At 42.1% G+C, this 12,459-nt stretch overlaps 2 protein-coding genes across 2 annotated transcripts in view; one reads left to right on the top strand and one right to left on the bottom strand.

Annotated features, from left to right (window-relative positions):
• Nucleotides 1-12,459, bottom strand: part of LOC145451167 (4-galactosyl-N-acetylglucosaminide 3-alpha-L-fucosyltransferase 9-like) — a 100,775-nt gene that overhangs the window by 61,971 nt on the left and 26,345 nt on the right. The window lies entirely within an intron of this gene.
• Nucleotides 8,662-12,375, top strand: LOC145451170 (uncharacterized). Its single transcript, XM_080329668.1, has 2 exons — nucleotides 8,662-9,062; nucleotides 10,092-12,375. The coding sequence occupies exon 2, from the start codon at nucleotides 10,184-10,186 to the stop codon at nucleotides 11,309-11,311; it is 1,128 nt and encodes a 375-aa protein (XP_080185794.1). The 5' UTR covers nucleotides 8,662-9,062; nucleotides 10,092-10,183; the 3' UTR covers nucleotides 11,312-12,375.

Below are 12,459 nucleotides of genomic sequence, written 5' to 3'. Positions count from 1 at the left end.
TTGCTATTTCTGCTCCTTTTTTTTTCTTCGTTCCTCTTCTCTGTCGCTTCCGCTTCAGGAGAGAAACAGTCGGCCGCGTTTACGGATCGTGAATTCCCGGCTTAATGGTGATTCTTCCTCCAATGGTCAGCACCTTGAAAATTGAGAACAATGTTGTTGCAAAATGCATGACAATTTGAAAGTTACATCATTCTAATTATTCCAGTTATGGCCGTGAATCGTTACAAGTGCGGTAACCATAAGAATTATTACTATACTTCAACTACAAATACAATATATTGTATAAAATAATTACCAATTCTTTTACGTTGATCGAGTCCCAAATAGATGAAATATGTCAAAACGTTTGCTAAATTTTTTTGTATAATTTGACAGATTCCGAAATCTTCTCAAAGTGCACCTTTCAAAAATTTGATATCAAGACTCCCAACATTTTACAATTCGAAGTTGGATGGCTTTACCAATACAAGTACAGTTTGTATCGCAATTGACAATTATGTAGAGAACGCTGCGAGACATGAGAGTAGGCCTACCCTAAAACGTTTCTCTGACATGGACATTAGGGCTCTTAAAAAAATGACTTTTTTTCTCAAATCGTTCTGGCTACTTGATAAAATTGTTAGGTTTTTTCTGAAATCGTTCTGGCTACTTGATAAAATTGTTAGGTTACCTAATTCAAACCTACACACCAAATTTGGTTCAATTCCAACCAGTAGCCGCATTGCTACAGGAAAAGAAAGTTTATATTTATTATATAAAAATAAATAGAAAAAATTTGAAAATTTTCTGTTCACCCCATGAAAGTGTTAGGTTATGTATAGAAACGATGTTCATCAAATTTGGTTCGATTCAAACAAGTGGAAGCGGAGTTATTGCCATCGAAAAATTTGGACTTGAATAAAATAGTATTTACGGTGGGCACCACTATAATAAATAAATAAAGAATTGTGTCACGCTGTCATACTGTTTTACGCGACCGTTGTTATACACTGCATTGTTGCTGTGCTCTGGCTCCATTGATGTTATTTCTACATTCGACATTATTGCGTCATAATTCTCCATCTGATTTTGAATTCAACTCTGTTTCGCTTCCTTTATCGTGCCGGTTGCTCTTTAATTGGCGCGCGAAAAGTTCTTTGGGTTTCAATAACGTTTATCATGAAGGTACTTTTGAAAGCAGTATTAAAATTTTGTACCACCAACCAGTATTTAATTACTATTTATCTTCAAAGTAAATGCTCATTGCATGAAGCAGGGTTGTAAGACTCGAGTCACGATTTTCTGTTGACTCGACTTGACTCAGGTCATCTTCTCAAAGTACGGAAATGACTCGACTCATTGCGCATGACTTGAGACTCAGACGGCCAAGACCGACATTTCATGATTATTTCAATGAATAGTACAGCAAATCGCTATTGGGATTTCGCCTATTGATACTGGTATTTGAAAATGCGGCCAGAAGCTGCTAAAAGTAAGGAAAATTCGTATATTATAAATGCGACCCACTCGATATCACAAAAAAATATAATAAGTTGGTTTAACAAGACCTAAATTGGAAACTAAGCAGCTAACACAATGACTTATACTCTGGCTCGAGTCATAATACCATAACTCGGACTCGGCCCTCTGCTCGCTGACTTGGACTCGGACTTGACTCGGTGGTGAATTGAAAATGACTCGAGTCAAAACTATAAAAGTGAAATTGACTTGCGACCCGGAGCCTTGTGACTTGGTTACAACCCTGGCATTAAGCCTCAATAGTTACATGAGTGGGATGACTAGACAAAGAACACAGTCACATTTGCAGCATATCATGAATGTCTCTTACTATATGTGATCTTGTTCAAATGGAGGTTGATGAAAGTGTATTTCCCATTCTTTCCGACTCTGCTATAATTACACCAGACTGGCAACCTTCTTCATGATGCTTCTTGCTGACTGACCAATATTGTCGCTGCCAACGGTACGAGTGCAAATGTCTGATATGTCAATATAGGAACAGAATTAGTTGACTGTTCAGTGTTCATGACCGTCCACGCTCAGAGTTGCATCTCAAAGATGCTAAAATAAGATTAAATATAATCCAAGCAATACGATCGTCCACTTTGACTGACTGAATTTCTAAAAATAATAAACATAACACCTTGATAGTTTCCACATCTTACGTTTATATATACCGTCTGCTATCGGCACAACAAAGTATTTAAAAATAACAAAACAGATTCAACATACCACATATCTTGCAAAGGCTTTTGCTTTCATTCAATATGTCATCAAACTTCTTTAAATCCTCCTTTGTGGTGAGTGGCTTTGGAATTCTACTAGGATCAATTCCGATATCGTTTTATCATATACAATCTATGGCGGAATAAAAGTTTCGGATAAGTTCTAAAACGAACACAATTTACCACACAAAAGTCAATTGCCACACGAAATGCCAAATGCTACGGTCCCATTTTACAAGGTATGGCGAGGTAACGTAGTTGTACGTTCCATTATAGCTAAACACCAATGAATTGCGGGTTCGAGCCTGACACGTCGACTCCATAATTCCTACCGAAGTGTTGGCCGTTTATCTAGGCTCCTCCTCGCCATCTGATCCGCATAGCCATGTCTTAAAAAGCCTAGGAGCGGGCCGTGCTATAAGTGGGCAGATGGTTGCCGATGAACTCGGCACTTGGTGAATTCGGCTATTAATATGAATTATTATACTAATAATAGTATTATCAAGTGATTCGTCAATCTTGTAAGGATGTCAGGGCATCCGTAGATCACGCAGTCACGGCGTGATTAGATCACGGATTGCGTAGCCGCAGAAAATGACGCAGCGCTCAATCGCTCATATACCGACCACGCGCGGTCTGCTTGGAATCGATGGCGCGAGTGACGGGCTTGTGTCGTGCAAGTTTTGAGAAGATGGATCTTGTCGTTGTATGTGAGATCGAAGCTGTGGAACATCAAGCGGCGCTTCTTCGTTTATCGATCACAAGCCAGTGTTCCTCATCAACAAATGTTTCGCATGATCACGTCAAAATAAACTATTTTTTGCCTTTGGAGAGACGATTCCACTCTGGGACGCTGGGTTAGGGTGTCTCGATAACAGGGTTGAAGGATCCCAAGATTACGAGATCTACCGCGAGCCACGACACGTTTAAATTTCCTTTTTGATACTGTTCATTCATTTAAATGCATTTCTAATGCGAAGGTGTTCTAGTGCCAATTCCTCCAAGGGCCGAGTTCACCAAGTGAAGAGTGTCGCGTTATTTCCCCGCGGTTACGCAATCTGTGATCTAATCACGCCGTGACTGTGTGATCTACGCATGCCCTGACCCCCGTACAACATTGCCAACCACTCAAAGTGCCAAGTTCACCAGAAAACAGTCCAGTAACCAATCATGGTGACCAGTACCGCTACGAGATCTACCACGGCCGAATTCACCAAGTGCCGAGTTTGTGCGGCCGAATTCACCAAGTGCCGAGTTCACTGGTAATCTGGCAGATACGGAATAATAATAAGAAGAACCGGCCTGGTGTAAAATGACCAGTGTAGTCGAACCACCACCATGAACACCACAAACAAACAAACATCTAACATGAAAAAGAAATTACCTTTACAGCCTTTGACAAACACAGTTAACATTGAAACCAGCAATTTAGGTCTTATTCGAAAGCAGAATACAAATGTTTTACCGGACATATCAAATCAAATGTTGTAAAGTTCATGTAAAATAGCCCAAAATATTATCTTACTGTGACCATATTCTATCAATATGGACTGGCTAGCGAAATTCTCTGGGCCAACATAAACAAGCTGCGTTTGGTTTCAACGATTAATAATCTTGTCACTGGATTCGAGGTATAATTGCATTCAAATATCAAATTTTGCTCCATTAATCAACATCAAGTTGAAAATGTCCATTCTTGCACCAACTTTTATAAAATCAGGATGCCAGTACCAAGGCAGGTAACCTACGAATCAGTGTTCTACAGGTATGTATCTATATGACTTATAGGCCTAGAAAATTCAAGCATAAATATTATGATATAGGTATATACCGGGTTGGAATCTCCGTCCATTTTTCGAAATAAATCCAGCGTGACGCGATGATTCTCCGCGTGACAAGGCCAGCTTTTTCGCGTGACACGACGGTTCTCCGCGTGACAAAGCCAGCTTTTCCGCGTGACAAAGCCAGCTTTTCCGCGTGACAATCTTGGGTGACAACTTGGTCTCACCAAACGTAAAATAAAACTCACGATCACAGTCGATCATTACCTGCGCTACAGTCACCATCTACCGTACTAATTCGAGAGAGTCGTGTTCCCCTGCCTAATACCAATCGTCGTAAACTTCCTGAAATCTGAGAGACACTTCTCTTCTCTTGGTTGCGAGAATGAATATCACGCCACTCGGTGGGTAGTCTTCGAGCTAATCATCTGAGACCTAGGCTACGAGTCCTAGAAATGTTGGTCGATTCACAGTACATTACACTGTTATTGCGCTGAGGACATTTGTCCAACAACATTGCATTGTTTGCTAAGCTCTTGGATGGATAAATGCAATGATATTTCTGCCTAATGGAGGGGTCGCGACCTCATATTGTACGAGATGGTTTACTAAAACGTGCTCATTGATCGTTGCTCAACACCTTCGACCAAACCGACTCACGGTTTATGAGGAAAATCAGACCTAATGCGACACTGTGATTCATGATGAATTTGATGATGACATTATACATAGGCTACATCAACGGTGCAAATTATATCCGGAATTATATACTGGAGTACAAAAGTAATCAAGATTACTCGCGAACAAGACAATGAAATCACGCCATCACGAAATGAATTAACTTATTTACACTTGCAGATTCACCAACAATCTTCATTCAAGACAAACCTGGGAATCAAAAAAGAACCAACTACGCTCGTCCATATCCTGAAATTTACACTGGGATTACAACCTTATTACAACCCTAGTTCAATCCAAATTTGTATATTTTCAAATCTTAACCCCGATTTCATTCTATCGAGGGGAAGACATACAAAACAACGTGCCCAAATTCCAAATATTTACTCGGTTCCGTAAATATCTTTTTCCATGATTATGATCTTGCCAGTCCCTGATGATGGCCGTGCGTTTCGGCTCTATATATCCTTCAACTAGAATTCGCAATGCATATCAACTGTAAAAGGAGTGGCGGGATATCGCAGTGTAACGTTCCACAGCTGCTGTACCACTGTTTGCTAGTTCGAGGCCGCGACCATGGTTGACTCCAGAATTCCGACCGAAATGTTGAATCCGGGCGTAAGTGACGAAACTATACCAGAACGAAAGTGGGCCGTAGGGTTGCATTTAAGGTGCATTTGGGTTGCATTTAAAACAAACGGTGTTTTTAATCAATCAATCAGTTTATTAATATTTTCATCATTTCAAATCATCACAAAACTGCGATACAATGAAAAGATTGGAAGGTGTCGAAACAACTTGAAGTAGCCTTCAAGATTTTGCGTGCTGTTCACAAAACCTCATTTTAACTCCGGATGGCCAATGATGGCGTCACAAACGCATCCAGCACGACAAGCAGAGAGAAGCTCAGCAGAGAGAAGACCTTACCCGAGAAGGAATGCCCTTGAGGTGACCGAAAACTTCGATATATATATAATATACATGCATATATGCTCCCCATCGCCGCACCCGCTGTAAATACAGCGCATTGAAAAGCTCAGAGGAAGAGAGAGCCGAACTCTTGAAAGATGGCAGCAACTAACTCAAGACAAGTGTACTGAAATATGTGTATGTGTAAGTGTATGAAATTTACTGTGCGGGCGCAAATAACCAAGTTGTTGAAAGCGCCAATTATGGGTGTCAATAAAACAAACAAACAAACTAAAGTCATCGACCTAATTCAACATTGTGAATTGCGCCTATCTCTGTAAGAAAGGCGGCATGTTAAATTGTTTGTAATAAAAGTAGGATATTCCTAAGCTACTGATCGATCTGTAGATTCTGCGAATCCGGTAGCCTTTGAGGAGACAAAAACCAACTTTTCGAACGCCAATACCGGGCCACCCTCAGGTACCACGCCGGCGAATCGGATATCGTCGCGTTCAGTTCGACGAGAAAACGGGGATAGCTCTGCCGAACCCCTAAGACCAGTGGTTGTCGATCGGTATTTCGATATCTATTCTGATACCGACCGATCGAAAAACGATACACGTAACCCGTATTGGCGTACCATCAAGGAGTTTTGGTAGAAATTTTTTTTTACGCGTCCCAGCCCCATTTCCCGGGCATCGTTGGAATCGTAATCGAATTACGCGTCCGCCGGTACCAGATTCATCCGGCTACGATATTCGGTTGACGAGAAATTGGCGATTTAAAAACTGTGAAAAATACGCTATACACTGTTATTTGAAGGCCGATTCCGAGTCGGCTGAAAGTTCGATACGATCCTATCGGATATCGGTATACGCGGGGGCCGGAGACGAACGCAACGGTACCTTGTATGGCCCAGTGGCGTGAACGACCGAGGCGGAACCTCGGATAGCCCGCCTGTGAAAAAGTGAAATTCTGCTTATGCCATGCCAAATATACTATTTTGCTATAGGCCTTGGTTGAGTGAGCTATCGTATCCGATTTGTGACCGGTTTGAGTTTGAGCAATGTGCATGTATATGACTAATGAATGGTTTGCTGGAAATCGATAACCTTCCAATACAACCATTTATTAGACCAATGCTGGACAGTGGACATTGACCAGAGAAATTCATATGCGCGAATGGAAACCATTAGTTGATTCGGCGAAAACAAATACTTCATAAGTGGCCGGGATGGCAATAACTAGATATCATAATGAAATGCTATTGTCCCACTTACATTTCTACTGGTAAATGTACTGTGCGAGTGTACGTACGTAGATTTATGATGAGTGCGGGATTTGAAGCACAGGCCTGCAGACATAGGCGGAGCCTGGAGCCTAGTAAATCATATTAGGTCGCATGCAATATCTCGTATGCAATGATGATGACCCCATCAAGCGCCAGGGTAATCAAGAAGGCTCGCAATTGGCAATGAAGATAGGTTGGGATAATTTTATACATGGTTTGGCGCTTTGGCCATGTTGATAATTGTAATTATAATTTATCGGGTAGGGTACTTAACTTACCCGTAAAAGTTATGATACTTTACAAAAACGCGTAGTCAACGTAGTATTGGCGACAAATATAGCATTTAGTGACGAAATTGCACATGTAGGAAAGCTACCGGTATCAAGGTCAATATTACATGACTTCACGATTTCGAATATGGTTTGACTGGTGGCTGGCTGCATCAACAAACCCACTATGACTGTTTTAGTATAGATTAGTGAAGATTCATTCGACTCCGAGCCGGTAAAGCTATAGGTTAATGTGTTTCATCTGCGAAAGCCGCGTATCTGAACATAGACGACATCAGATCGATGCGATTTATGAAAGCAATTTTCACGCCGCAATATAGCGTAACGCAACAATTTTGGTCGTTATTGTTTGATATTCACGGTGCTCGACTACATTGTTCACATTTTACACAATGCCGATGTTTTTTTATGCCATATTTACTTTCATAAGACAACATTTACGCGAATGAGATGGTACGTAGAAGCCTAGATAAACCTTTAATACCTTAGTTCAAATTCTGGAGTCGACCTCGGTCGGACCCGAAACCGCAACCAGCTGGTTTTGTGGTTGTGGATTATTCCACTATACGCAATCTCGCCACGCTCTCACTAACGAGCATGATTGAATTGGAGATCTCGGCGTGTTTGTGAATGCGGCCCTACATTCAAGCCCTTCCAAATTGGTATGTATGAAGGAGATTTGTCTCTCAATAGGGAGTTTTGACAGGAATGATGATGTCTCTTCAATCGATATAGTGGTGTATAGTTCAACAAGTGAAAAAGTACAGATATTGTTATCCATGTTGTTATTGAGTGCGGGCATGGTAACTGTTCAACGATTGAAGGCATAACACATAAATCCATCCCACGGGAGCTAATTATGCATTCATTTTTGTATTCCAAAACTACGCACCATTGGAGATAATCCTGTTAACTTCCAGCTCGAGGGAATGAATTACCATGCGGGAAATGGAGACAGCAATAGTCGAATTTGTCAATATGTGACTTTCACAAATCTTTTGATGCGAACTTCAGATAGACGTAAGATCCAAGTTATATTATACCAACCCACATACGCCGTCTCGGTAATATATCGAATAGTTAAGACGAGGTTAGAGAGAGAGAGCGAGATATGTTTTTTTCGCCTGCACCATCGCGAGCCTTTGACGATGGAGATGCGATAGTAGGGTCATCTAGTATAGTCTGGTTAGAGCGTGTGTGCTCCCGAAGTATTCGTATATATTTCATGAAATAAAATTAGAAATAAAGTTATCGCGGAGATGCGTTCGTTCTCTGCGTTACCTGCTGTAGATAGCTTATGTTCTCAACAGAGATTGATAGTCCTGGCTTATCCTAAAGATGCGTGTTCCAACCAGGGAGCTGTTTTGTATCGCATGCAGTCGAATTTTACATTCCGTGCGGTTCGTGTCGACGATCACCACGCTGTGCTATCATGTAGTTTTGCGCCAACCTCGCAGCGCACGCAAATTCAATTAAGGCTACCGACTTATCGTAACCGAGAACCGTGGTGATTAGAAAGTCTACAGGTCGGAATTTCAGGGATATCTAGAACTATGGCATGTATTTGAAGCCTTCAATCTTGTAATTGAAAATCTCGCTCTTGCGGTGCCACCTAAAAGATAAATCTAACCTTTGCCTTGTGCAGGCTTACATTGTTCACTAACTTATTTACTGCAGGTGTTTATGATAGTAGTGATCAGACGGAGATGTTGTAATAGCTATGGATGAGAAAAATTGCTACGTCTGTAAGGAACCTTGTGGAGGTGCGCAACTGCGCATTCTTGTATACAATGTGGGAACATAGTACATTCAATTTGCGGTAAGACAATTGGCGAGGAAGGACACGGATCTACAGTACGCTGCAAAGTGTGTTTGAAGCTTGAATCATGTAAGTACGTTTCAACATTTTCGGAAGGCAATCCAATCCGGCCGTTTAGGCATAATTTACGGATGTCAAACCTATTGCCCGCTGCCCCGCTTGATGATAGCATCCAGTTCTTGGAGACAATCGGCACGTGCATAGCATAGAGCGTTGATGATATGTTCGGGTAATCATTAGAACACGCTCGGTGAAAAGCTCACCCTTAACTCGTCCGCTCAAGAATGATGCGGAACAATCAAAGGCCATAAATTCTGCAATTGGCCAACACTTGTTGGATAATCCCGCATGTGCGAAAATTATCGAGACGACAGATTTCGAATACTCGGAAAGGGTCGCTCACACTTTCATTTGTGTGCCTTTGTGTGCCAAAAAAGAGTTCGTGTGTCCTCTAAAAATAGTACATTGAACGCTCTCGTATTCGACATTTCGTGCTGGTGACGTCATATTTTGTGCTACGACTGTTGATATACGATGTTCTTTTGAAATCTCTACTAGTTGCTGAGGATTGCCCCTGACGAGTGTCAGCCGAAAATATTCGGGTTCATTTCAATATGAATATACTTTTAAATTATGGTGTTGTTAATCGCTAGCTTTTGTAAGCACTCGCTTCCCAGCGGTATAATTTGTTTAATTCAGTGTTGCGTGAATCGGAAAGCAAAACGCGACCGCATAATTGGTTTATAACTCGCTGACATGCCCATCTGGGCCAACTCGGATCGGAATATTGAACAACAATGGCTTCCCACTAATTAAAAAGTGTAATTCAACCTCTACCAAAGAAACAGAATCTTCTTGCTGAACTGAATTTATCTACTTTTGTGACAATCACAGAAATAAATTTTCACATGATCCCACGCAGAACATTAATAGATATTGCAACAAATCCATTGTTTCGGCAGGGGTAGACTGATATACATTATACGCCCGTCAATTCTTATCTTGTGATTTCGATTCAAATTGGATAGGAGACCTTTTAGCAATGCGGCATAAATGCGTTCTGTTACCATCTAACTTATTGTATTAATGTATCCGCAGCTAATGCCGGAAGGAGCATTGACGACAGCAGCGAAGCTTCATCTCGCGGCAATACGGCGAAAAGAGTGTACGACATATTTTCTCGCAAACAAATGAGCAAGAAGCAAATCAGCTCGCGATTGCCGACACCAGCCAAACGGCCAAGGAAGGACCAGAAAGATGAACATTATTGCGTTGTGTGCAAAAAGTCTATGAATAGAGGTAACCCAGCCAGTCGCCAGAGACACAGGGACAACCATCATAAAAATGACCCGTCTTACAATTACAATGACAATATCGTTCCTATTGACCACGAGTTGGCGAGCCAAAAAGTAACGTTAACAGGACAGAAAGGCGATCCCAAAATTGCGACCGAACTGTGCAAAGCGGATGAGAGCGTTACTAAACGCAGTGACGCTATCGGCGTCAATATCACAGACATTGCATCCTCGGAAGAGTTTGGAAACTCCGAAAGTTCTGACACGGTCGCGAGAAAAGTGTCGGATCGAAAGTCAAACCCAAGAACTGTGCAGACGACAATAAAAATGGTGAGACCGTCTGGTGAAGCACCATCTACATCGACGGCGACTGCCAGTTCATCTGCTCCAGTCGGAACTGGAAATTACCTAGATAAAAGACTGGATAAAATAGAGGAATTACTGGCTGGATTGGTTCTAGGAGGATATCGTCCAAGAGATGTCAAAGTAGATGACGTGACCAAATTTCAGGAGTCGGCAAATTCATTTCAGGAGTCGGCAAATTCGAAACGCATTTCATTATTGCAGAACGCAAAAAGTCTTGACGAAATTGGTGCAACTGGCTTCTCGGTGAAGACTTTTGGTAGTGAAAGTAAGGATGAAGCTGCGTCTGGTGGAGTAATAACATGCGAAATATGCCATGCATTTGTAACGGACACATCCAACCCTTGCTCTAACAAGAAAAAATGTAAACAAAATTTCTCTTGGGGGGTGCTGTATGACAAGGAAAAGTTCTCCAAGCTGATCGAAGGAGCTAATCCTTTTTGGTATTCAGTAAAACATAGAATGCTGGAACACCTTCGATGCTCGAGCACGACTGAGCACTTTCGAGGGCTTCAGAACCATGAGCGTAAAAGTTCGATTAGAAGAACTTCGCTGAATGCAATGGCCAATCTGATTCGCTGTGCACTCACCGTAGTAAAAGTGCCGCGCTACACTATGAAAATATGGTTGCTTTGCTATATGCTTCAGATGCGTTTGTAGGACAGCGTGGGCACGGAAGAAAGCAGCTCCCGGGGATCGTAGATGCATTTTGTGTATTCGCACATCTACAAACTAGGATGCTTCTCGAAGAAATCCTACCATCTACAGGATTGCCTCGGCATTTTGCAACGGCTTCCGACAAATCGACCCCTATCAGGACAACTAATCAAGCTGTTCTGATATTGACTATGGTTCAGGGGAAGAAGAAATCCATCCCTCTGGCTGCACCGTCCGTTTACGTCACGGATTCAGACGGAGACGTTACTGGCGGCACAGCAGCTGAACTTGCGACTCAAGTCGTTAGCGTAATGATGGATGACGCGAAGCTCGACCCAGCCGTTCTGTCGAGACTCGTCTCTCATCAGGCGGATGGCCAATATTCGAGGTCTTCGGGGTTTCTAAAAACCCTCAGTGACGCTACCCATCGTGATGGCGACCTTCCGGAAAACCATGACCAGTTTTTCGTCGTTGTTTGGGATGTCGCGCACTGGCTGGACCGCTGTTTTGTTGCACTGCGCGACAAATCAGATAACATGCTAGGGACATTCATATCTCGGTGTAATCGATTTCCGGCCATGTTTGGCATGGGACGTGGTTACGTTGAATATAAGGGGCTAGCAAATGCCATGCAAGCTCGCGGAAATATCGTGCCGACGTTTTCTACGACCCGGTTCACAAGCAGTTCTTTTCCTCAATTTGAGAAAGTATACGAAAACTACGCAGCTTTGATAAAGACTTACATCGCCACTCGAGAGACAGCTGACAATTGCGACCGAACTAAATACATGGTCCGAGGTCGAGACTTTGCTATTGATCTGTGAGGCATTCTCGACTGCCTACTTGGGCGTAAGCGACTCGAAGTACTCGCCCGTAAGCTCTCTAGTGTCTCCTTGCGAAAAGTAAAATATCTGAAATGAACGCTTTCGAGGTCGTACAGGTACACATACTAGCATCATTGAACGAACACAATAGACAAAGCAGTTCGAGACAGTGGTAACAAAAAGGACGTAATCAACGACAGATTAATTATCAGTTCTGAAAATACGAGCTTGTGCAATGTGCACCTACAAGTGATTTGTGGTACAGAACTTCAGAATAACGCGAAACAATAACTTCATATTGTTAATTTATTCGCTAAAAGCTTTTCG

Source organism: Botryllus schlosseri, chromosome 11, assembly GCF_051294905.1.
Source record: "Botryllus schlosseri isolate E-star chromosome 11, Bs_hap1, whole genome shotgun sequence".
NCBI lineage: Eukaryota > Metazoa > Chordata > Ascidiacea > Stolidobranchia > Styelidae > Botryllus > Botryllus schlosseri.
Note: the sequence above shows the minus strand (reverse complement) of the source record. Positions and strands in the feature narration are given on the sequence as shown.